General features: G+C 42.3%; 1 protein-coding gene across 1 annotated transcript in view; it reads left to right on the top strand.

The window, feature by feature from the left end:
• LOC141110080 (alcohol dehydrogenase 1-like) overlaps window positions 1-26802 on the top strand; it is a 99767-nt gene that overhangs the window by 6469 nt on the left and 66496 nt on the right. Inside the window, exons 2-3 of the mRNA XM_073601306.1 lie at window positions 15370-15471; window positions 21238-21379. Of these exons, the coding sequence (XP_073457407.1) occupies window positions 15370-15471; window positions 21238-21379 (244 nt within the window). The remainder of the gene's footprint in view (window positions 1-15369; window positions 15472-21237; window positions 21380-26802) is intronic.

The following is a 26802-nucleotide window of genomic DNA, read 5'->3' as shown; positions in this document are numbered from 1 at the left end:
TTATGTTATGTTAATATTATCTTTTTTATTTTTTTTTTTATAAATAAAATGGCTCCTGTGGCTGTTTAACCCCTTCCCGCCGACCGTACGCACATATGCGTACTCGGCTTTCCGGGGTTATACCAGGATGATGCCCGCAGCTGCAGGCATCATCCCGGTACCGTTGTTTTCAGCGGGCGATCGGCTACCCGAGTATAACAACCGATGCGGCTAAAAGCCGCTCGGCTGTTATACCGGAGGAGCGGGAGGGGACATCTCCCCCCTCCCGCCGCCTCCCGCCGCTGTTACCGGGCCTCCCGTGCGATCGGGAGGCCCGGTGTCCATTCGGCTGCCTTCGGCGGCTGGGGGCGGGCTGGAACAAAGCTGTGAGTGGCTTCGTTCCAGCCTTCTAATTGTAAACGCGGAAGCGACGTCATGACGTCACTTCCCGTTTACTCGGCTGCCAATGGCGCCGAATTTAAAAAAGTACACAGTATTCAGAATCGCCGTTTTCAGCGATCTGAATACTTTGAAGTGTAAAGGAGGGATGGGGGGTCTTTTAGACCCCCCATCCCTCCATAAAGAGTACCTGTCACCACCTATTACTGTCACAAGGGATGTTTACATTGCTTGTGACAGCAATAAAAGTAAAAAAAAAAAAAAAAAATTTTTAAACACAATTTATAAAAGTACAAAAATAAATAAAATAAATAAATAAAAAAAAAAAAAATTTTTAAAGTGCCCCTGTCCCCGCGAGCTCACGCAGCGAAGAAAACGCATACGGAAGTCGCGCCCGCATATGTAAACGGTGTTCAAACCACACATGTGAGGTATCACTGCGATCGTCAGAGCGAGAGCAATAATTCTAGCCCTAGACCTCCTCTGTAGCTCAAACCTGGTAACCGTAAAAAATTTTTAAAGCGTCACCTATGGAAATTCATAGGTACCGTAGTTCGTCGCCATTCCACGAGTGCGTGCAATTATAAAGGGTGACATGTTTGGTATCTATTTACTCGGCGTAACATCATCTTTCACATTATACAAAAAAATTGGGGTAACTTTACTGTTTGGATTTTTTAAAATTCATGAAAGTGTCACTTTTCCAAAAATTTGCGTTTAAAACACCGCTGCACAAATACCGTGTGATAAAAAATATTGCAACAATCGCCATTTTATTCTCTAGATTCTCTTCTATAAAAATATATATAATGTTTGGGGGTTCTAAGTAATTTTCTAGCAAAAAATACGGATTTTAACTTGTAAACACCAAATTTCAAAAATAGGCTTAGTCATGAAAGGGTTAAACCCATGTTGTTCAGTCTCTGTTATTATTTAAAAAGGTTATTAGCGGGACCAAGGTTGTCAAATAATTTCATCATGAGCAATACTAATTGTTTTATATATTTTATAACAAAAAGTAAGGAAAACTGTTTTTAGTTAAGCATTTTGGCCTTGTTTCCCCTTTTTCTAGTAAAAAAAAAAAACAGTGACTAGTAAATGCCACCAAACAAAAGCTCAATCTGTCTCAAAAGATAGTATCAAATTCTTTTGGACACACTGGGGTTGATTTACTAAAGGCCAATAGACTGTGCACCTTGGAAAGTGCAATTGCACTCTGCAAGTGCAGTTGCTCCAGAGCTTAGTAAATTAGGTAAAACTTCACTTTGCAAAGAATACCCAATCAAATGCAAGGAAAATAAAAAAAAAACAGCATTTTTGCTTGCACGTGATTGATTGATGAAAGTCAGCTGAGCCTCTGCTCATTTACTAAACTCTGGTGCAACTGCTCTTGCCGTATGCAACTGCACTTTCCAAAGTGCACAGTCTTTTTGCCTTTAGTAAATCAACCCCATAGTGTCCACAAAGTATGGTATATATACAGTACACTGGAATTTAAATTTTTTTTTTTTATACTAGAGTTGATCAGCAACTTATAGTGGGACTGTGATAGTGCGGCAGATAATCTGACACTAACTTACACTGGGTGGGAACTGACTAATTGCCACTGACATCACTTTTTCATTTTTATTGCTGCACTTCAAGCTTAATTAAAATTACTGCTCCTGAAAAAAATATTGTTTAAAAAAAAAAATTATATTGATACATGTCCCCCAGGGCAGCACTCAGACCCCCATACCCCTTTTATGACCAATTACTTACATATAAGCCTTCAAAATGGGCACTTTTGATTTTTCCTGTTCGGCTCCCATAGACTTCAATGGGGTTCGGTGTTCGGATTAGAACATTTCCCCTGTTCAGGAGTTCTGCTGCAAACCAAACAGGGGGGTGTTCAGCCCATCCTAATTTGGAAGTTTGTGTAAGGTTATAGAGAGCATTATACTGAGGGTTAGTGTTATGGCTGCAGAGTGTCGGTTTGAGGGAGCCTTAGGTTAAAGTAGAACTATGTGCAAAACTTTATTTTTTCATTTTGGATAGCGTAAGGAAGGGTAATTACCCCTGTCAGATTTTTTTCACCATCTCTGTCCCATTGTGGAGATCTCCCTTCACTTCCTGTCCTATAGCCAAACAGGAAGTGAGAGGATATCTCTGCAAATTAAAGGAATTTTTAGGGGACCCCCAGACCACCAGAACTAGTGTCCCCCATTGGAAGATTTACCATCTATTACTTTTCTGGGGACAACCCAAAAATTGTTTTTTTTTTTTACTTTCACTTTCAATGATAATGGTAAACAGGACACATAGAGCGGGTGAATCCCCTTAACAGGGGAACAGACAGCAATACAAACTGACAGGGGCTCTAATCCCTCTCCACTCTGACCAAAACAAAAAAAAAGTTTTGCCTAAAGGCATCTCTCTCTGTATCAGAAGCTTTGTAACCAAAATTACCAGCATCAAATTTCCCAAGGCCAAGAGCTAATGTAATGACATTTCATAGTTTGAAAAAAGTTACTACTGTAAAATCTAATTATCCTACTTTATTTAAATCAAGTTTTAGTGAATGAAAAATGATCCCCAACCCTCTGGGGTTCTTCATTCATTCTTGGACATTAGACTGCCAATGTTTTGTCACATTCTACAACATACACATGCACATTCTGTATAGTTAACATTTATAACTATTTGATAGCTACATATTTTAGATTTTCTATAGACTTTGATCTTAAGTTACCGGTAGTTAATCATTTCATAAAATATACATGTCTGTACTTAGCTACTCGAAATTATCAAGATTTAAAAGAAGATTGGAACAAGTAGATAGAGATTAAAGCTACCTTTTGCATACTTTTACTATGCTGTGGCTAGTAGTAGTTTATCACAACTGTCAGCTGGAGTTGCTTTGTAGTGTTGAAGATGTTGAAGATATTTTGCTGCTTATCCAAGCAGTGTCTTCAATGCTAATGTGTGTCATAAACATATCCAGCATTGATAGCTACAAAGGTAACTCACTACTATGTCCAAAGTGCACTGCCTATTTGCCTTTAGTAAATCAACCCCACTAACTTTCACGCAAACTAATCAATATGCACTTATTGGGATTTTTTTTTTACCAGACATGTAAGCGAGTACATTTTTTAACAACATTTTTTAAGAAATTAGATTTTTTTCATTTTTTTATTGGATATGTTCTATAGCAGAAAGTAAAAAAATTCTAGTTTTTGTTCAAAATGTTCGATCTTTTTTCATTTATATAATAAATAAATAAAAATAAACCCAGTGGTGATCAAATACCACTAAAAGAAAGCTCTATTTGCGACCGTGCAATTACCAGTTAAATTAGTGCAAAAAATAGCCTGGTCATGAAAGAGGTAAAATGTTCAGGAGCTGAGCTGGTTAAGCATGTGGTTAAATAGCAGAGCTATTGCCTCCTGTAAAAATGATCAGATAATGTCCGTGTACCAATTTTTTAAAAGCCAAATGTATATCAATTACATACTGCCCACCAGTAACTTTTAAGTAGTGACTAATGTAAAGTTGTGATTACAATGGTAAAATAGATATAAATCTATAATCTATAAATAGGGGAGACAATCCCTCGGGGTCTCTTCTCTATTTTTTTTTCAGGTCCTGCCATTGATTTGACAAAATGCAAGGTCCAGGTCACAGTGGTCCACGATGCCATCTAAAAATGCTACATTACACGTTAACAAAAAACACTTGAGGGGATATTTACCTTCATCAGAAACAGATCTATAGACACCACCTGTCCATTGCTTTAGTGTTTATCAGCCAAATTATGTCCTAGGAAGATGCAACCTTTTAATAAATCAGAGTTGAATATGCCATATAGGCAAACTAAATTTATTAGTGTCTGTCCTTAACCTCTTCACACCGACATAACATATATATATGCGGGCCCACTGCACTGTTTTTTTTTCTTGGGGCTACATATATGCATTTCAACCTCTGTGCTGGGAGCTCCCTGCACAGGGCACTCTCAGCACAGAGCCTTGGGCCCCGTACTAACGATCAGCTTCTACTTGGCTAACAGAGTGGTCAGTCACCGTGAAGCCTGCCGCTGTGTTTCTCTCTCTGTGAATGGAAAGGGAAGATAAAATGGGGTTGATTTACTAAAGGCAAATAGACTGTGAACTTTTGCAAAATGCAGTTGCACTCTGTAAGAGCAGTTGCACCAGAGCTTAGTAAATGAGCAGAAGCTCTGCTGACTTCTATCATCCAATCACATGCAAGCACAAAAGATTTTTTTTTAAATTTTCCTTGCACGTGATTGGGTATTCTTTGCAAACTGAAGCTTCACCTCATTTACTAAATTCTGGAGCAACTGCCCTTGCAGAGTGCAACTGCACTTTGCAAAGTGCGCAGTCTTTTTTTCCTTTAGTAAATCAACCCCTAAGTATCTTTCTCTTTCCTTGCAGATAGAAAAAAAAGTGTATGTAAAAAATAAATAAATAAGGTTGAACTGGATGGACTTGTGTCTTTTTTCAACCTGACTAACTATGTAACTATGTAACTATGTAAATCAATCATAATAAAAAAGAAAAAATACCTAGATCAAGGTTTGATCTAGGTCAGTGCCAGATTAGTGTTCGGTTCAAGTAAGGATGAAAGGTAAAGATCAAGTTCAAAGGTCAGGATCAGTATATTTTGTACAGGATTTGTTTTTTTAATTACCGGTAGTATCAGTGTCAGTTATTGTCAGTGTGTTTTAAGTAGGAAAAAAAAAAGTAAAATGTGCACTATTGCTTCTGGGCTGTACTACAGGTAAAAACAACAAATAAAATACACATATCGCTGCATTTGTCAGGAGCAGGAATGTTTATTTGGGGTTGTTCTTTAGTGTTAGGTTATGGTAGTAACCAAAAATATACAGCTGCATTTAAAAAAAAGATTTTTTTGAAAACTATTTTGGGCCAGTTTTCCTTCGATAATAAAAAACAAAATCAGGAAATATCGATAACCAAAACCCAATTTTCAGAAGTTAGAGCAGTCTTGTGACTTCTATCAGTGTCCAGCCAAGCACTGGTTAAAGCTTGTAGGAGAAGTTTTATGTCTGTCCTATGAGATTGCAAGACCCTTGACCCTCTGTCTGGACAGTGCTGATTGGCCCTGTGCTGATCACGTGCAATCTTCCAAGAAAAAAAACCCCTCTCTAGCAATACACACCAAACTGAGCATGTGCAGCCTGACTCCATATACACTGTGTTATCAGGAAATTACCAGGGGACAGTGATAGAAGGGGAGGATCAGAGAAGCCAGGATCAAACAGTCTTTTTACAAAATGTAGAGGATGAACCCCTTAGGTTCCACAGTGAGTATAACAAGAATGCTTTACTGCATATGCAGACAGATTTTACTGTTGTGGGTTTAGTAACACTTTAGGATTTGTTTTACCCTTAGGCGTGAAGGGGTTAAGGACAGCATAACTATAACTTTCCTGATTGTCTCCAAAATTTATGTGGGATTTACTTAGCAATACAACTTGGAAAGTAGGTTCACAAAAAAATGGAATATGCCTTCCATAGATCTGGCAGTTTATTATCTCAATAAGAATCTTACCTGTCCAGTGAATAAGGTGATGTTTAAAGATGCCTCGAGCAAACATCTGTGGGCACTATTTAAGGCCTCATTTGACCTGGTGTGGGCAGCTTTACAGCGGCAATAGCGGCTATAGGAATCTGCCAAAACCTTAAGGTTTGTGCTTGATGCACGATGAGGGAGAAGGTTTATTCTAGTGATACAGAGATGAGCAGAAACCTGGAGAATTCCCCACGTGTTCACTTTTTGTTCCATCTCAACCAAGATATTGTAGTAACATCTTTTTGACTTAACCCTCACATGACGGTGGACAAAGCTCTACACACCTTGGGTGTATCCTATCAGGTGTTACCCGAAGCCGACTGCTGCTATTCAACAGTCGGATTACCTCTGTGATTCCTGAAGACCCAAAGAAGGGTCACACAGCTTCTAAATCTACCAATTCTCGATAAAGAGTACTATGTATTTCTTAAACTTATGTCCTAAAGGGTGAGGTTCCACCTTTCCCAGTGAAAGCTCATTTTACTAGGAATGCTAGTGCCTTCCAAACTATTCATCATCAGGCTTCAGTAGCTGAAGTTTGTAAAGCTTCTAGTTGGTCTTCAATTCATATTTTTACCTAGTTTTACCAACTAGATTTACATACCACCGATGCTTCCTTTGGTCGGTGTGTTTTGCAGGCGGCCTTGTGAGGTTCTAACTCAGTCGGGCTGGTTGCCACATTGCCCTCGCCTCTATTTATTGGTTTGGGATGTCCCTATAATTGTGAATATGAAGATGTTTTGTGTCCCAGGATGTACAAAAAAGAAAGTTGGATTTTTGGTATACCTGTAAAATCCTTTTCTTGAAGTACATTGTGGGATCAGGAATGCAATGCTCAGAATTGAGAGATCAGGAGCATAGTTGCCAACATTCCCAAAACATTTTTAGGGACACTTTTTTTTCAGAAAGCCAGTTTAGGCAGAACTGTGTGCAAATAAGGGGCATGACAACCATTTTGTGGGCGTGTCTGAGCAAAAAAATATAGCAGTGCGCAAATCATAGCTTCAGTTATGTAAAATAGTGGGTGTGGTTTAATTGGGGTGTAGTTAAATAGAGTCTGAGATTCTCTTGGCCCCCCCATGCAATTTTGTTCTCCATCCCAAAAACAAAACACATATGCCACGTACACACGATCGGACATTTCGACAACGAAATCCTGTGATTTATTTCCAACAGATGTTAGCTCAAACTTGTCTTGCATACACACGGTCGCACAACTGTTGTCGGAAATTCCGAACATCAAGAATGTGGTGACGTACAACACGTACGATGAGCCGAGAAAAGTGAAGTTCAATAGCCAGTGCGGCTCTTCCGCATTTTGTTGTCGGAAAATTTGAGAACCAGCTCTCAAAATTTTGTTGTCGGAGATTCCGACAAAAAATGTCCGAAGGAACCTACACACGGTCGGAATTTCCGACAACAAGCTCCTATCGAACATTTGTTGTCGGAATGTCCGATCGTGTGTACGCGGCAATAAACTTGTCTCAAAAAACGAATGTAAACATGAAGAACTGGTTCACACTCACTGATTGGTTGGTAGAAGTTACAGTACATCATTACCGCTCTCTGGTTGCTAGAGATTACTGCAGTTAGTACAAGAGACTGTCAAAGACTGCAGACATGGTACAGAGGCTGCAGGCCTCGGTGTACTACAGAAGAGGGTCAGAGACTGCAGGGCATAGTACAAGAGAGGGTCAGAGACTGCTGGCGTGCTACAGGAGAGGGTCAGAGATTGCTGGCGTACTACAGGAGAGGGTCAGAGACTGCTGGCGTACTACAAGGGAGGGTCAGAAACTGCTGGCGTGCTACAAGAGAGGGTCAGAGACTGCTGACGTGCTACAGGAGAGAGTCAGAAACTGCTAACGTGCTACAGGAGAGGGTCAGAGACTGCTGGCGTGCTACAGGAGAGGGTCAGAGACTGCTGGCGTGCTACAGGAGAGGGTCAGAGACTGCTGGCATGCTACAGGAGAGGGTCAGAGACTGCTGGCGTGCTACAGGAGAGGATCAGAGACTGCTGGCGTACTACAAGAGAGGGTCAGAGACTGCTGGTGTACTACAAGAAAGGGTCAGAGACTGCTTGCATACTGCAGGAGAGGGTCAGAGTGCTGGCGTACTAAAAGAGACTACATAAGCAGCATGCAGAAACTCATTATTTGGTGCAAAACACCTCATAAAAAGGCAACAGATACTACAACACAACCAAGTGTATAATAAAGTGCAAACGTGACTAGTGCAAAAAATATGCAGCACAGTAATGACAATAATCATTAGCAAAATAAATCAGTCCATAATAAGTGAAAAGCCCATGGGTGAAGTAAATCAATCCATCCAGAAAGTGCCCTATGCATATGTAAACAGATAGGAGGATCCGTCACCAGCAGCACCCTCACAGGCAAGCCTCTTACCAGATTCACAGGACCATAAATTATATTGGTCAAACAAGCAAGGCAGCTGGGTATCCAAGGAGGGAGAGCGGCCGTCAATGGATCACAAGCCTCATATGGTGAATCAAAATAGTCATAAAAAGAAAACTACTATAGTGAAGCCCATCAAAAATGCAAAGTGTTTTTTTTTTTTTTTTTTTTAATTAGCAACAATTACCTCAATACAAACGGTAAACAGCATATAAAGTGCCGATAAAAAGTGCAGCAGGCTGTCTGCTCATGTAATACCGGCGTACTTCAGGAGAGGATCAGAGACTCCTGGCGTACTACAAGAGAGGGTCAGAGACTGCTGGCGTACTACAGCAGAGGGTCAGAGACTGCTGGCGTACTAAAATAGATGGTCATAGACTGCTGGCGTATTACAGTAGAGGGTCAGTGACTGCTGGCATACTACAGTAGAGAGTCAGAGACTGCTGGCGTACTACAGTAGAGGGTCAGAGACTGCTGGCGTACTACAGTCGAGGGTCAGAGACTGCTGGCATACTACAGTAGAGGGTCAGAGACTGCTGGCGTACTACAGGAGAGAGCCAGAGACTGCTGGCGTACTACAGGAGAGAGCCAGAGGCTGCTGGCCTAATACAAGACTGGGACAGAGACTTCAGGCATAGTACAGGAGAAGGGCAGCTGTTTTGGCCCCACAACAGTGACTGGGCCCAAGGCAGCTGCCCCTTTTCCCCTGTGTTAAAGACGGTCCTGAATCATATAGGTTTACAACTACATACTTTAATTTGGGCAAACTGTAGCTTGCAGGACCTGGCTGGTACAGGAACAAAATAGTTCTCCTCTACACATCTCCCAATGGCCTTTGAATTCCGTGCTTCATTGCCTTGCTGAGACCTGAGAGTAAGCAAGGGACAAGGGACAGACATTAGACATCCCCATGAGATACAGAGCACTCACCCCTGTTAATAATAAACCCCCAAACAACGAAAACTCCCCCATTACAGCCATTAGTCCCCATAATATGTCTGTCCCCTCTTGCACCTCTCCACATGCTCCCATGTTCAAATCAAAAGGTCAAGGCGGGCTGGTGAGAACACCCATGGCTAGCCACGCCCCCTCACTAGTATTAACCAATCACGCAAGAAGAAAGCACCACACAACTTCTTGCAAATGGAGGAGGTAGGGGGAAGATCTGGCTCGCTGTGTAAAAATTAACCTCTGTGTTACCCCCCCACAGCGCCGCTTTATTTTGATGGGATTTACTGTGGCAGACTTCCGTTGTCTTGGACAAAGTCCATCAACATGGGGACAACGTGCCTTGGGGTGGGGGGAGCAGAGGCCCAAAGGGCCTGGTATGGACTGGGGGGGACCCCACGCCTGCATTTTTTTGCTCGGCATAAACCGTTCGCCCAACACTATTTGCAGAAGTTGCTGAAAGCTTGCTGTTCAGACTGCTCTTACAACACTTACAAAACAGAAATGGAAGGCACGCACACAAATAAATAAATCAATAATGATAATTCATTCAAATCCATGATATATTGCACATTCATTTATATTTAGTCAGATGAATACAGGTGTAGGAACACATAAGCAAAAAAAGGGGATGCAGGATTGATAAACGGGTCAAGCCATGTCTCACCTCTACATGCCTGAAGTAGCTACGGGCGGAGAGGGGAAGGGGTTTGGGCACTCAGAGGTGTCCAAAAACCACATACTAGGATCACCCGACCGGAAACTTCAGAATTGCCTGGAACGGGGGAAAAACCCCAACAGACGCCAGAAGGATCATCCCTGCTGTAGTGCGCCGATGAGCGAACACACAATGTCACACAGGCACCTTACCAGACCCCAGGGAACCAGCTCAGTGCCAGGGGGATCCACTTCCTGGAAACTCAGGAAGACTCTTCATGACAACAAGTGACATCACTTCCGGGGCGGGAGCAGTACAACGGTATCCCCATGGACATGAATGGGCAAAGATAGATGGAAGAAAAAAAATAACAATAAACTTTGTTAACCACATGCCTACCGGGCCATAGCCCGGTTGGCTTATTCCATGGACACCCTCCCAGAATCTTGCTCTCGCACCCAGGAATATCCGTGACCACTGAGTCCCGAGGACCCGGCGCATCACGGATCATGGTAAATGGTCGCTGACAGCGTCACGTCCGGTTCTTCTCTCCCCGCCCCCTCTCTGTGAGGGGGGCGGGGAAACCCGTTTACGTAAAGAAGAAGAAGCCGGAGGAAGATGCCGGGCAAGAAGACCGGAGGAAGAAGCGGAGGAAGATAGAGGAAGAAGCGGGGGAAGAACAAGATGGAGGAAGAAGAAGAACTCCGAAGGAAGACCAGAAGAGGATGAAAGAAGAAGCGGGGAAAGAAGAAGACATTAATAAAGGTATTGTCAAAAATGTCTATTGTCTTTTTTAACATTTTTTTACACTTGTTAAAGGGGGCTTCCAGATTCCGATAAGCCCCCTGCCCGCAGACCCCCACAACCACTGGGCAAGGGTTGTGGGGATGAGGCCTTTCTCCTCATCAACCTGGGGACAAGGTGTTTTGGGGGCTACCCCAAAGCACCCTCCCAATGTTGAGGGCATGTGGCCTGGTACAGTTCAGGAGGGGGGCGCTCTCTCATCCCCCCTCTTTTCCTGCGGCCTGCCAGGTTGCGTGCTCGGATAAGGGTCTGGTATGGATTTTTGAGGGGACCCCACGCCATTTTTTAAAAAATTTTGGTGCGGGGTTCCCCTTACAATCCATACCAGACCTGAAGGGTCTGGTATGGATTTTAAGGGGGACCCCAACGCCATTTTTTAAAAAATTTTGGCGCGGGGTTCCCCTTAATATCCATACCAGACCTGAAGGGCCTGATATGGAATTTGGGGGGACCCCCACGCATTTTTTTAAAAATTTTGGTTTGAGGTTCCCCTGTGGGAGAATCCCATGCCGTTTTTATCAATGAACTTTTATGTGTATTGTCTGGGACCAACAATTCATTATAGCCGCGAGTAGTATTAAATTACTTTTTTTCCTTTTAGAAATATAATTTTTCTGTCAGAAACATGTGCCACTTTACAGGCATACTATAGACACCCCACAGGTACGAAATTTAAAGGAATATTACACTTTTATTATTTCACTTTAAGCATTATTAAAATCACTGCTCCCGAAAAAATTGACGTTTTTAAAACTTTTTTTTGCATTGATACATGTCCCCTGGGGCAGGACCCAGGTCCCCAAACACTTTTTATGTCAATAACTTGTATTAACCTTTAAAATTAGCACTTTTGATTTCTCCCATAGACTTTTAAAGGGTGTTCCGCGGATTTCGAATTTGCCGCAAACACCCCACATTGTTCGCTATTCGGCGAACGAGCGAACAGCCAATGTTCGAGTCAAACTCATGTTCGACTCGTACATAGAGCCCATCCCTACTCAGCAATACTCATCCATCCATCCATCCATGCTTAGTAATATTTATCCATACTCAGCGATACTCATCCATCCATCCTCAGCCATACCCAGCCATCCCATTCATACCCACTCAGCCATACTCAGCCATACCCAGCCATCCACATTCAGGGCTCAACCATGCTTAGCCATCCTCATCCACGGCTCATCCATGCCACTACAGTGCCTCAAAGTGTAATAGGTAGTCAAATTAGATTTGGCATTTATGCTCCTAGAACGCCTGATGGTGCTCCGTGCATGTTGGGCCTCTGTATGTGGCCACAATGTGTAAAAGTCCCACACATGTGGTATCAGCGTACTCAGGAGTAGTAGCAAACAATGTGTTGGGGTGTAATTTTGCCATGTACATGCTATGTGTTGTATAAATGGACAACTTTGTGTAAAAAAAAATTAGTTTTCATTTTCTTTCCACATTTTCCAAAAACTTGTAGAAAAAAAAATGACATCTTCAAAAGACTCGACATGCCTCATAGATTATACGTTGGGGTGTTTTCTTTCCATAATGGGGTCATTTTGTGGGCATTTTTATTGTCCTGGTGCTCCAGGGCCTTCAAAAGTGTAAGAGGTAGTCAAGAAATTAGATGTGTAATTTATGCTCCTAGAATGCCTGATGGTGCTCCCTGCATGTTGGGCCTCTGTATGTGGCCACGGTGTGTAAACGTCTCAAACATGTAGTATCGCAATACTCAGGACGAGTAGTAGAATGTATTTTGGGGTGTAATTTGTGGTATGCATATGCTGTGTGTGAGAAATAACCTAATATAATAATTTTGTGGGAAAAAAAAGAAAAAAAATCTTGATTTTGCTAAGAAATGTGGGAAAAAATTACAACTTAAAAAAACTCACCATGCCACTTTCTAAGTACCTTTGAATGTTTACTTTCCAACAAGGGGTCATTTGGGGGGTATTTGTACTGTCCTGGCTTGTTAGGATGTCAAAAAAATGAGATATGCCGTCAGTACTTCAGGTGTGATCAATTTTCAGTGATTGGCACCATAGCTTGTAGACTCTATAACGTTCACACAGGCCAAATAATATACACTGATTTGGATTATTTTTTACCAAAGGTATGTAGCAGTGTAAAATTTTGCCAAAATGTATGAAGAAAAATTACTAATTTGCAAAATTTTATAACAGAAACAAAGAAAAATGTATTTTTTTTTACAGAATTACCGGTCTTTTTTCATTTCACCAGCGGTGATTAAATACCACCAAAGAAAGCTCTATTTGTGTGAAAAAAAGGACAAAAATTTCATATGGGTACAGTGTTGCATGACTGAGTAATTGTCATTCAAAGTGTGAGAGCACCTAAAGCTGAAAATTGGTCTGGTTAGGAAGGGGGTTTAAGTACCCAGTGGTCAAGTGGTTAACCGCTTGCCGACCACCGCACGAACATTTATGTCAGCAGAATGGCACAGACAGGCAAATGGGCATACAGGTACATCCCTTTAAATTTGCCGCTAAATGGTCGCGTAAACCGCCGGCAGCGTGCGCGCGACCCTGCCGCGAGCTCCGTGTGATCATGGGGATACCCGTGATCGTCTCACGGAGAGGAAGGACGGGGAAATGCTGATGTAAACAAGCATTTGCCCGTTCTGCCTAGTGACACTGACACCAATCACAGCTCCCGGTGATCGGGAGCGGTGATCAGTGTCATGTCACATGTAGCCCACCCCCCCACAGTTAGAATCACTCCCTAGGACACACTTAACCCCTGCAGCGCCCCCTAGTGGTTAACCCCTTCACTGCCAGTCACATTTACAAAGTAATGAATGAAGTAGTGAATGGTCCCAAAATAGCGCCAAAAGTGTCCGATGTGTCCACAATAATGTCGCAGTCATGATAAAAATCATCGCCACCATTACTAATAAAAAAAAATATTAATAAAAATGCCATAAAACTATCCCCTATTTTGTAGACACTATAACTTTTGTGCAAACCAATCAATAAACGCTTTTTGCGATTTTTTTTTTTTTTTTTACCAAAAATATGTAGAAGAATACGTATCGGTCTAAACTGAGGAAAAAAAAAGTTTTTTTATATATTTTTTGAGGATATTTATTATAGCAAAAAGTAGAAAATATTGCGTTTTTTTTTAAATTGACGCTCTTTTTTTCTTTATAGCGCAAAAAATAAAAACCGCAGAGTTGATCAAACACCAGCAAAATAAAGCTCTATTTGTGGGGAAAAAAGGACATCAATTTTGTTTGGGAGCCACGTTGCACGACAGCGCAATTGTCAGTTAAAGTGGCGCAGTGCCGAATCACAAAAAACGCTCTGGTCTTTGGGCAGCCAAATGGTTCGGGGTGGAGTGGTTAAAGAAATTTTTTCAAAAATTAAATTTAAAAATTTTAAAAATAACAAAGAATTCTCAGACAAAACTGGACCACTAGGAAATAGTAAATAAATAAAAAAAAAAAATTTAAATGTTTTATTGTGATGAATTTTGCCCCCCTTCCCCCCGCAGCTACTTCAGCATGTAGAGGTGAGACGTGGATTGACCCATTTATCAATCCTGGATCCCCTTTTTTGCTTATGTGTTCCTACACCTGTATTCATCTGACTAAATATAAATGAATGTGCAATATATCATGGATTTGAATAAATTATCTTTGTTTATCTATTTGTGAATTTTTTATGGAGTTTTTTGTTTTGGATATAGGTTTTTGATATGGATTTTGTTGTTTTTACATCAGTGCAACTATTTATATATTATTCTTATTATTTTATTTTTTTCTGCCCCTTTTGAGAGCATGGCTCTTTTTGACACACAATTTTTAATTCCCTATAAAAGCGCTTGCCCATGGTGTACGAGACTAGCCTAGCTCTTAGGATGGGGGTGCGCCCCCGAAATGCGTTAGCTGTACCCCATGTTCTGTGCATGTCCTTGCACTGTGTTTATGGCCTTTTGTCAGTTGCATTTTGTGAGTACTCACTTTTATACAAAAATGTGTTATTATTAAATTATCTCTGGTAATGTACTAGGTGTGCGTGCCTTCCATTTCTGTTTTCCTTGTAGTTCCTTTCGGATTACCCCATCTGAGGAAGGCAGCATCCACCCAGTTTTGGGATACCATATATACCTTTCACACCACCATTTTATCTGACCTCTGTTACTCCACACCCTGGAAGACCTATTTTTGTATCACACTGCTCTTACACAAACTGATGCAAATAGACTGTGCACTCTGCAAGTGTAGTTGCTCTCTTTTTTTATTAGTAAATGTGAATGTGGTGAAGCTTCACTTTGTAAAGAATACCCAATCAGGTGCAAGGTAAAAAAAAAAAAAACATCTTTGCTTGTGCATGATTGGATGATGGAAATCAGTAGAGCTTTAGCACATTTACTAAGTTCTGGGGAAAATGAGTGCAACTGCACTTGCAAAGTGCACTGCCTATTTTTCTTTAGTAAATCAACCCTATAATGTTTACAATCTGTCCTTGACATTCAAAAGATCAACATATATCAAAATCTATTTACCTATGCCATTTACTGTTAACTGCATTTATTTATGGTTATATTACAATTTTCCAGGTTATCAAATGCAAGGCTGCTGTATTATGGGAGCCAAACAAACCTCTTAGCATTGAAGAAATTGAAGTTGCTCCACCAAAGGCTCATGAAGTCCGGATAAAGGTAAAATATATATATATATTTTTTTTTTTGGAGGGAGGGGTCAATTAGTTTGAGATGTTAGCATGTTATATATTTGATGCTCAAAATTTTGAAATGGAAAATTTGGCACATGTAAAAAAGTCTTATGAAATTGAGGTTCTATAAACACTGTAGCCCTGAGGCTGGATTAAAATGGTATGAAACCCAAAACCAAAAATGTAATATATTGGAACTTACTAATCATTAGATGTAGTGGCTGCATTGGGTTTTATTTGTAGCCTCCCTGGCGGTTTTCCCGAGTGTGGCTCGGGGTTAAAATTCAGGACCATTAGCGGTAACCCCGAGCCACACTCGGGATTACATCGCAGGATCCTGGTGTGGCTTTACTTACCTTGTCCCCGGGATCCTGCGATGTCCCCCGCTGTGTCTGCGGGCTCCGTCCTCCTCCGAAGCCTCTCCGTGCCAGGCTCCGTTCCCTGCGAGTGGCGCGACGCACGGGGGCGGAGCCTGGCGGCAAATTCAAAAAAGTGTAAAATCATAACACATACAGTACTGTAATCTTACAGATTACAGTACTGTATGAAATTATTTCACATCCCTTTTGTCCCCAGTGCTTTGTCCTATGCCCTGCATGCAGTTTTATATTATATATACTGTTCTTTCTGCCTGGAAACTGGAGATTGTCCATAGCAACCAAAAAGTGTCCCTTTACGTCAAAAGTGGCTTTAGACCAGCTAGAAAACAGCGATAGTAAATTAGAACACTTGCAGAATTGAGCGATAGTGAATCGTGGGGAAATTTATTTTATTATTAATTTTTTTTTTTTTTTTAATTATTTATTTTTATTTATTATATTATAATTTATGTTTTTGTGTTTCAAACTTCATCATACCCGGGATATCTACTAGACTCTTGTTTGGACAGATTTAGGTGTGTTATTGTTAAGAATTACAGACCTACAATATAAAACGCCAAATTTCCATGCAAAATAATTGTACTGCTTTCAGCACCTAAAATCCGAAATAATCATACCGCCAGGGAGGTTAAGGCTTTCCCTCTGTTTTTATCTGGTAATCTGGCCACTAACACACCTGCACTCTGGATGAATGAGCACAGCGGGCACATTTGGACAGCAGCATTCTCAGTCTGGAGGAAGGGGAGTGTAAGATGTATTAGCAGATTAAAATACACTAACAAATTGAAGCCAAACTTCAGCTAGCACTTTATAAGCAGCTACAGCAAGCATTTCATTTTCCTGTTGGGATAAAGGTTTTCCATGAATAAATAAAGGCTGATCACTGTAAACACCCCTGACGGTGTTAAATGGTTTGTTTTCAGTCTTAGACAGTGCTGCTTGGTGTACCATATAAAAATGAAACAATCTCTATGTCATCAATCAACATGTGAAAAAATCAATAAATCAAATACTGTAAATAAAAAATATCTCTACCAACATATGTGTACAAAATTCATATAGTCTGCTGATCCCTGCTGAGCAGGCGGATGACAGGTCCATGTCTGCTCCACCGATGCAGAGCGGACACAGACACAGCACGCTCTCCTTTATGGGTGGTCACATGTAAATGGATCACCTGTCCATATACACCCGACTTCCATCCGATCTGCTGGACGGAAGGGGAACACATCCCCTCCATCTATTCTTAGTGGATTGGATCTGATTGGATGCAGGCCGGTGTAAACTGGCATGTTTACATCCCCCCTTCATAGGAGGATAATGGAGGTTCCGATCGGGTTCACTTAAAAAGCTGACAGGAGGACCCGATCAGAACGTTCGCGTAAAAGGGGCCTAAAAAAATTCATGTACAAAAATCATGTGTAAAAATGAATTCATGCCAGTAAAGTGTTCTGTCCTTTCAATGTTGAAGTGCATTAATATCTGAAATGAAGTGTTCCATGCATCAAATTTAAAATGCCTCAATAAAATGCTCAAAAAAACAAATTGTCTGTGTCCAATACACTTCTTGAAGATATCAGTGAGATGAAACGCGTAGGGAGGGGCCTTTTGGATATGATGTCATCACATATTCTAGTGGCCAAGCTCATAGCCTGTGTATTGAGGCTGGAGGAGGTACGGTTTTAAAGTGACATGCAAGCTGACTGTTGGGTTTGACACTTGTGTTATGTTAGTGGATTACTTTTATTGTCTTTTAATAAAATAAGCTTTTTAACTCAAGTTTCTCTGTTGGGTTCCCCACTTTAATTGAATGAGAATTCAGGATATACTGGTGATATATGGGTGAGATCCGCTGAAGGCTGGAGGAGAGTGGATCGAGGGAGTGTATAAGGCTGATAATAACAACTCTTCTTGGTGAGATGCTAATGTGGACAGGTGGAGGCCACAGGAGGGGCACTTTGCAATGGAAGACTGTTGGAAATATTGACGATACAGGCACTTTTGTTTTTGAGAACTTTATTGGTACACTTTCAATTTGAAACACGGGACACTTTAATATTGATAATTTTAGCTGTTGAAGCACGGGACACTTTATTTCTATTGATGCATTTTTACATGAATTTTGATATTTACAGTATATGATACTATATGAATTTTGTACACAAACTGTATATTGGTGTAATTTGACCAGATATAATATTTACTTTATTTGTTGATTTTTTTTTTCACATATTAATTGACAACATAGGGTGTGTTTAATTTTTATTTGGCACACATAGCAGCACTGTCTAAGATTGAAAACCTACATTTGAAGTGTATTAGTTACACTTTCATGATAGCAGCTGCACACTAACTGAATTATTAGTTACAGTTACAGATTAATTACAGATTTATTAGATTGGTGTTAAATGGTTTGTCTCATCCCAGTAACTCCAAGAGAGCTTGTTCTTTTGAGAGAAAAACAGACATACTGGCTGGATCACCAGATGAAAATAGAATAAAAGCCTACAAATAAAACAAATGCAGCCATCAATTCTAATGCCCTGTACACACGGTCGGACATTGATTGGACATTCCGACAACAAAATCCATGGTTTTTTTCCGAAGGATGTTGGCTCAAACTTGTCTTGCATACACACGGTCACACAAAGTTGTCGGAAAATCCGATCGTTCTGAATGCAGTGACGTAAAACACGTACGTCGGGACTATAAACGGGGCAGTAGCCAATAGCTTTCGTTTTTTAATTTATCCCGAGCATGCGTGGCACTTTGTCCGTCGGATTTGTGTACACACGATTGGAATTTCCGACAACGGATTTTGTTGACGGAAAATTTTATAGCAAGCTCTCAAACTTTGTGTGTCAGAAATTCCTATGGAAAATGTGTGATGGAGCCTACACACGGTCGGAACTTTCCGACAACAAGGTCCTATCACACATTTTCCATTGGAAAATCCTATCGTGTGTACAGGGCATAACATTGGTAAGTTTGTGGGTAGGTGTGGTGTGTTGTGTGGCAGAGTCCAGTTGCAGAGAACAGAACTGCATTGAAATTGTAGTTCAGTAGTGCACAACAAGCCCAGCAGGAAGGCAACCTGACCAGGGACACTCACAGAATGCACAGCGATGCATAGCAACCGTAGGCTTTGTCAGTCTGCACCCAAGTGGTGAGGCTTCCATGAAAGGATGGCATGTCCCTGCACTTTCCCTACTCCTCCAGAACCTCTCTCTGACACTGAGCACTTTCCCTGCCAGAGGAGTGACCAGTCCATACTCTATACACATGCAAAATGTGCGCCAAAACCGGGAGCCAGGGTCTTAAACAAACTCTACCTGACCCAAAATGGCTGCCAAAATCACATGGGATGCCAGCATCCAATCTGATGCTGCCTCTGTGTAATCGAGGAGATCATAGAGGAGCGAGGCTCCTCTCGACTTCCTCCTTCAGCTGCATTGCTCCTACAGATGAGTGCCACTTGCCTACAAGCTGCAACATAATAAATGTTTACTTTCTTAGTTACATAGTAGGTGAGGTTGAAAAAAGACCATCAAGTCCAACCTATGTGTGTGATATGTCAGCATTACATTGTATATCCCTGTATGTTGTGGTCATTCAGGTGCTTATCTAATAGTTTTTCTAAACTATCGATTCCCCCTGCTGAAACCACCACCTGTGGAAGGGAATTCCACATCCTTGCCGCTCTTACAGTAAAGAACCCTCTACGTAGTTTAGGGTTAAACCTATTTTCTTCTAATTTTAATGAGTGGCCACGAGTCTTCTTAAACTCCCTTTCGCAAAAAAGTTTTATCCCTATTGTGGGATCACCGGTATGGTATTTATAAATTGAAATCATATCCCCTCTCAAGCGTCTCTTCTCCAGAGAGAATAAGTTCAGTGCTCGCAATCTTTCCTCATAACTAATATCCTCCAAAATATAATTACTTTCTGTAATAGAGCATATCTGTAGTGGAGTGTCCTTTTACACACCATGCTCAGATGTGGGCACAGGCACTTTAACTCCAATTCCTACACTTGCCTGGATTCCTGGATGTGCCCAGGAAGAATAGGTTCCTTAGTATTATTCCTCAACAGCTCAGAGGGGCCCCACCTGATGAAGCAGAGGTAGCTGGGCAAGTAACCTGCAGCCTTCCAATTGTCAGAACCTGCATTCACGCAGCCAGGAAGGAGTCTAAAAGCATGCAGCTACTCCTGACTTCACAGTCAGGTATGAAGTTTTATGAGAATAATCACAAATAGCAGTTTGTATTTTGAATTGTTTTTACTGAAGTGATTCTCAGCTTGACTCTTTATTGTTGTAGAGTCTTATAGAGATTATACTATGTAGCTGCATGTTACCCATTGTTTCTCAGAGACATTGCTTTGAAAAGTCTTTGTTTTCTGACCTTTCATAGTCTGGTTTGTCTTTTTCTGCAATGTATGGATGCTGCTTGTCATCCTAAACCTGTTTTGCATTATTGCTTCTAAATTTGCTCCTGTTTAGTAAAATGCAAGATACAGTTAATCCCTGTCTGATCATTTGCTAATTACCTGTGCTATTAAGTATCTAAAGCCAAAAGTATATATATATATATATATATATATATATATATATAAACTTTTGGCTTTAGCTGACCATGGATTATTTTCCTCTTACATGCCCCGACAGACACAATTTTCAATATTCTTAAATATGTTGACATGCATGCCAACAACCTCCCCCCCCCATCTCATACCCTATCTACTGTCCCTCTTCCTTCATCTATTTTCCTTTCTATCATCTATTCTTTTCTAACCCCCCTTTTCTATTCTTTTTCTTTCATCTTACTCTTTAACTGAAGCAACGTTTTCTCTTTTTTGTTTTGATTCAAATACTCACATAGATAGAAGCCTCTACCTAGTTAAGTTAATACACCAACTTGTATTTCCCCTTTTGTATTTTCAGGGGCAATTATTGGTTTCTAGACTAATGTTGTAAACTTGTTAGCACTGGAACCTATGCAATTTCTCTTCAAGAGTGTATATATATTTTTTTTATATATGTATATCTTTTCTCTATTTTACTTTACTAAAAGTTTATTAAACAAACAAAAACAAAAATTACAGGTTATTTGTTAATAGGCACATTACTAAACAATGCTTACTGATGTTTATATGATTGAGTATTAGAGCTAGCATAATCAGACCCACAGGACATTTTCTATTCTTCCAAGCATAAAAATCAAAGGATAAAACACCCTTTGGATGAATCCCAGCACTGCACCTCATAATCTGCCATATAGTCTACTACTGGTTGAAACTATAACATGCAGAGAATCCAGTTTCTACGTCTACATGCTTTACATTTAACATCTCATTGTTTCATTTGTATTTAGATTGTAGCTACTGGAATCTGTCGATCAGATGACCATGTGATAGAAGGACATGTAAAACAAATTACATTTCCAATTATTTTAGGCCATGAAGGTGCTGGAATAGTTGAAAGTATTGGTGAAGGAGTAACTACAGTTAAACCAGGTAGGCAATTTTTTTTTTTATAAATGTAAGCTTGCCTGCATTATAGGTAGGGGTGTATCTATAATGAGGATATTGTGAGCCTATGCCCAGGGAAGCAGGATAAGGGGCAACACCAAAGTGCAACATTTACATTATGTAGTAGATAGTTTTCTACTAGTGTGTAGGAGTGCAAATATTTTTATGTCTCTTATTCATTTCATGTCATACATTTGTAGCCCTGGCTGGTGGCTCCTTTATGTTGCTCCTTTATGTTGCATACACACAGCCTAAGCATTCTCACTGCCACACCTCAGCTTGCCTATCCTCCTCAGGCAATGCCTGACAGGTTGCAGGAAAGAGAGGGGAAGAAGGACTTTGACTGGTCGCATCAGTTACTGAGCATAGCCCTGCCCACAGACCGGAGGCATAACTAGAACCTTCAGGGTGTTCTGACATATACTGTCCTCCTATCGGATAGTGTCCGCTCCGTACTGCGCAGGCGCAGCGCTTGCGCAGTACGGAACAGAAGGAGATGCCGAAAGTTTCCGAAATTGATCAGCTGACCATCAGCTGTACACGGCGCTCGGGCACTTGTTAGCGATGGCTGTGTAAGAGGGCCCCTCGCGGGCTCGCTTCGCTCGCCACGCTTCGGGCACGGCCTCGCTGCGCTCGGCAACTATTTATTCTCACTCTATGTCCACTTGGATAGTAGGGAATGAACCTGGACATAGGGTGAGAATAAAAGCGCAGGCGCCGTGTACAGATGATGATCAGCTGTTAAACTTCGGAGACTTTCGGCGTCTCGTTTGTCCTCCGTACTGCGCCTGCGCAGTACAGGGCGGACACTATATGATAGGGGACTCTATTTGACAAGACAAGGGCCCCAGTGCAAGAAACCATGAAGGCCCCACCCCTATGTATCAGTGGCCATCATCACCACCACTGATGCCATCCCTATTCCCACCACCACCACTGATGTCATCCCTATCCACCCCACTCAGTCAATCGGTGTTTCCAATCAGTGCCACCTGTCAGTGCCAGCCAGTGCAAACCAGTGACACCTGTCAGTGTCAATCAATGCCACCTTTCAGTTCCAGTGTTTCCAATCAGTGCCACCTGTCAGTACCAATCAGTGCCGCCTAATATCAGTGCCAACCAATGCCACCTATCAGTGTCAAGCATTGTTTCCAATCATTGACACCTACCAGTGCCAATCAGTGCCAGTGCTTCCAATCAGTGCCCATCAGTGCCACCTATCAGTGCCCATCAGTGCTGCCAATCAATGCCCATGAGTGGTACCTATCAGTGCTCATCAGTGCTAACTATCAGCACTGTATGATGATTGGCCAAAGCATGCATCTGGCCTGCATGCTTTGGCCAATCTCAGCACCCTCTGCTAAGAGAGCCATAATTGGCCAAAGGTAGGTTGCCTTTGGCCAATCATGGTTTAGGGGGACTAAGTCCATGCCCCTCACTATATAAGGCTGCTTACACGGCGGCCGTGTGTAGTGTTGTTGGTGTGGACGGAGAGAGAGCTTGATTTAGATTAAGCAGGCAGGTTATTCAGTTAGTGGCAGTGTATTTGATATATATATATATATATATATATATATATATATATACACATACAGTCAGTCTAGTGTGTGTGTGTGTGTATGTATGTATGTCTATATATATATATATATATATATATATATATATATATATAGTGAAGGTATGCGAGGTGAGGTCATCGAGAATCTGTATATTTCACCTCGCATTTATTCTATTGTCAGAGACTGAACCAGTATCCAGCCCGGATTTTTCCAGCCTCTGTGGCAGGCTTGGTTCCGGTCCAGGTCTTGTGGTCCACTTGAGTCCATGCTCAGGTGGACTTTAAATGACCAGGAAGAGAGCACAGCAGTGCTCTGGCCTGAGACTCAGAAGGGAATCTGAGAGAGAGGAACCCCGTTTGTTTGGATTGAAAACAAAGGTTTGCTTTATCTCATGTTTTGTGGGTGACGGGGACCAGCCCCACACCTATAAAGAGCAGTCTACTGTTCAGTTTAGCGCCGGATGGCAAGGATTTGTTTTACTGTTTTGTTTATTTTTATGACTTTGCAAACCACCTATAAATAAAGCTGGCAACCCGCCAGATTTTAAAGAAACTGCCTGTACGCTGACCTTCATTTCAAGAAAAGGTGATCCCCACGAGCTAATATCCCCAATATATATATATATATATATATATATATATATATATATATATATATTCTGCATCCAGTGTAGCAGCCTAAATCTACAGTTCATTCTGTGGTGTACTGTTTCTAATACACTTCAGGTGGTTTACACAGTATCTAATACAGTGTGCACAGTGTTTACTACACTTCTGGTGGTGTACACAGTATAAAATACAGTGCAGGTGGTATACACAGTATATACAGTTTCTACTACACTTCTGGTGGTGTACACAATACAGTGCAGCCGTAGTACAGTTACTACTACTTTTCTGGTGGTGTACACAGTATCTAATACAGTGTGTAAGTTTCTATTACACTTCTGGTGGTGTACACAGTACACAATACAGTGCAGCCATAGTACAGTTGCTAATACAGTGCAGGCGGTGTACACAGTATCTAATACAGTGTGTACAGTGTCTACTACACTTCTGGTGGTGTTGCAAAACAAAATATACATCATGTACAGAAGGCCCCTAAGGAAAGGCAGGCACTCACAGGCCACTAAAATAGGGCAAGCAGCCTCTGTGTCTACAGTCAACAGTGCTGGTCATGGACATGGTGCATCCTCTGCAGGTGGCCGTGGGGCACGCTTGTCCTTTTTTTCTGCTGCTGGCCGTGTTATTGAGCCAGAACATGCAGAAGAGCTGGTGGAGTGGATAACAAAGCTGTCCTCAAACTCCTCATCCTCTGCCACCCAGGCTCAGAGTAGTTTGCCTTCCAATGCAGCTGCCAAAGTGGTCTATTCCACCGCCTCCTTGTCCACAGTCATTCCCTCCGTAGCCCCACCATCATGCACGGAGGAGTCCCCAGAACTATTTGACCACAGTGTATGGTACAAGCTGCTGGAGAATGTGCAGCAATTTGAAGGCTCCGATGTTGGTTTCCAGGTTGAGGAAGGGAGTAACGTGAGCCTTGAGAGAGGGGGTGCCCAAGAAGGACAAGAAACATGTTCCCCCAGCTGTAGCATACTTCCAAGTTTGCTCCAGTGACGTGGAGGGAGGGGATGATGAGGTCACTGACTCTACTTGGGTGCCTGAGAGAAGAGAGGAGGAGGCACAACTCCAACAAGATAGGATGTCCTCTAGGGGACAGTTTAAGGGCAGCCACCCTATTGCATCACACCACAGAGCTCCGCAGGTGCAGGGCGCTGCTAACTCCCTGTTGACTTTTAATAGTTCCTTGGTGTGGGCCTTTTTCGACACATGTGAAGCAGATCGCATCATTGCTGTTTGCAACCTATGTCTGAAGCGGATCAAGCATGGCCAGAACAGCAGCTGCTTGGGCACCACATGCTTGACCAGACATATGACGACCTGCCATGCAGTCCGTTGGCAACAGCACTTGAAAGACCCACATCAAAGAAAAAGGCGGACTTCTCCTTGCTCCTCATCTGGGATCTCCAACCCCATTATACCTCCAGTCCTCTCAAAAACCTGCACTGAGAGGAATGAAGGTATAGCAACAGGAGTCCCAAGTACTTGCAGCCAATCTGCTTTAAGCAGGCAAATTTCCCTACTCCAGTTGCTGAACCATAAAAATTCGGTCCCAGCCATCCACATGCTCAGCGTCTGAATGCTAGCTTGGCCAAATTGCTAGCACTGCAACTGCTGCCTTTTCAGCTGGTAGACTCTGCCCCCTTTCGTGAATTTGTGGAATGTGCTGTACCTCAGTGACAGGTTCCAAAATGTCATTTCTTTTCACAAAAGGCCATTCTGGCTCCCTACCGGCATGTGGAAGGCAATGTTTTGGCCTCGTTGGCCAAAGAAGTCAGCAGTAAAGAGAATATTACCGCTGACTCATGGTCCAGCAGGCATGGGCAGGGACGTTACCTTTCCTTCACGGCGCACTAGGTAACTCTGCTGGCAGCTGGGAAGGATGCAGGACAGGGTACAGTATTGTTGGAGCTTCTTCCGTCACCATGCCTCCAAAATGCTAGTGGTGATTCTGCCACAGCTCTCTCTCCTCCACCCCCTCTTCTTCTTCCTCTATGGCCTCTTCTGCAGATTTGTCCTCTGAACCAGCGGTGCTCCATAGGTGTTCAAGAGGCTACGCAAGCAGTCAGGCAAAAAGATGCCATGCGGTGCTTGATTTGGTCTGCTTAGGGGACAGGAGCCACACTGGGGCAGAAGTTCTGTCAGCTCGGCAGGGGCAGGCTCAGAGGTGGTTGACACCACCTCAGCTTCAGCCAGGAATGGTTGTATGCGACAATGGCACCGACCTTCTCTCCGTCCTCCAACAGGAACACTTGACCCATGATCCATGTTTGGCACACGTCTTGAATTTGGTGGTGCAGCGGTTCTTGAGCAAGTACCCAGGCTTACAGGATCTCCTGAGGCAGGCCAGAAAAGTCTGTGGTCATTTCCGCCGGTCATACAATGCCAGTGCTCGGCTGGCTGACATTCAAAGGGAATGCAACCTGCCCACCAACCGCCTCATTTGTGACATGCCCACCAGGTGGAACTCAATGTTGGCAATGCTGCAGCAGCTGCACATGCAGCATAGAGCCATCAATGAGTACCTGTGCGAGTATGGCACCAGGAGAGGGTCAAGAGAGCTTGGCTTCTTTTTGCCATGCCAGTGGCTACTGATCAAGAATGCATGCACTGTCCTGTCACCATTTGAGGAGGCCACAAGGTTGGTGAGAAGCGACAATGCAGTCATCAGTGACACTGTCCCTCTGGTCTTCCTGTTGGAGCAAGCGCTTCATGGAATAATGGAAAGGGCACTTGAGGCAGAACAGCAGGAGGAAGAGGAGGACTTCCTTACCTCTTAAGGTCTCCTTTATCCAGATAGCATTCCTGCGGGCCAAACACACAGGAAGAGGAGGAGGAGGAGGATTGTGTCAGCATGAACGTGGAGGATAACACTCGGCAGCAGTCTTCAAGGGATGGTTTTCAGTCCCCAGAAACCCAAGGAGTTGTACGTGGCTGGGAGGAGGTGGTTACGGATCATGTAATCCTTAGTGACCCAGAGGACTCAGAATCGAATGCCTCTGCAAACTTACGCTGCATGGCCTCCCTGATTCTGCAAAGTCTGCGAAAGGACCCTAGGATTTGTGCTATCAAGGAGGGGGATCACTTCTGGCTGGCAACCCTTCTTGATCCACATTACAAGGGTAAGGTTTTAGAACTCATCCTGCCTTCGCAGAGGAAGCAGAGGATATAACATCTTCAGGAGGCCTTGAAGAAAGGTTTGTGCAATGCATTTCCAGACCCTGGGAGGTTA

This window comes from Aquarana catesbeiana, linkage group LG01 (genome assembly GCF_042186555.1).
Source record: "Aquarana catesbeiana isolate 2022-GZ linkage group LG01, ASM4218655v1, whole genome shotgun sequence".
In the NCBI taxonomy this organism is placed as follows: domain Eukaryota; kingdom Metazoa; phylum Chordata; class Amphibia; order Anura; family Ranidae; genus Aquarana; species Aquarana catesbeiana.
Note: the sequence above shows the minus strand (reverse complement) of the source record. Positions and strands in the feature narration are given on the sequence as shown.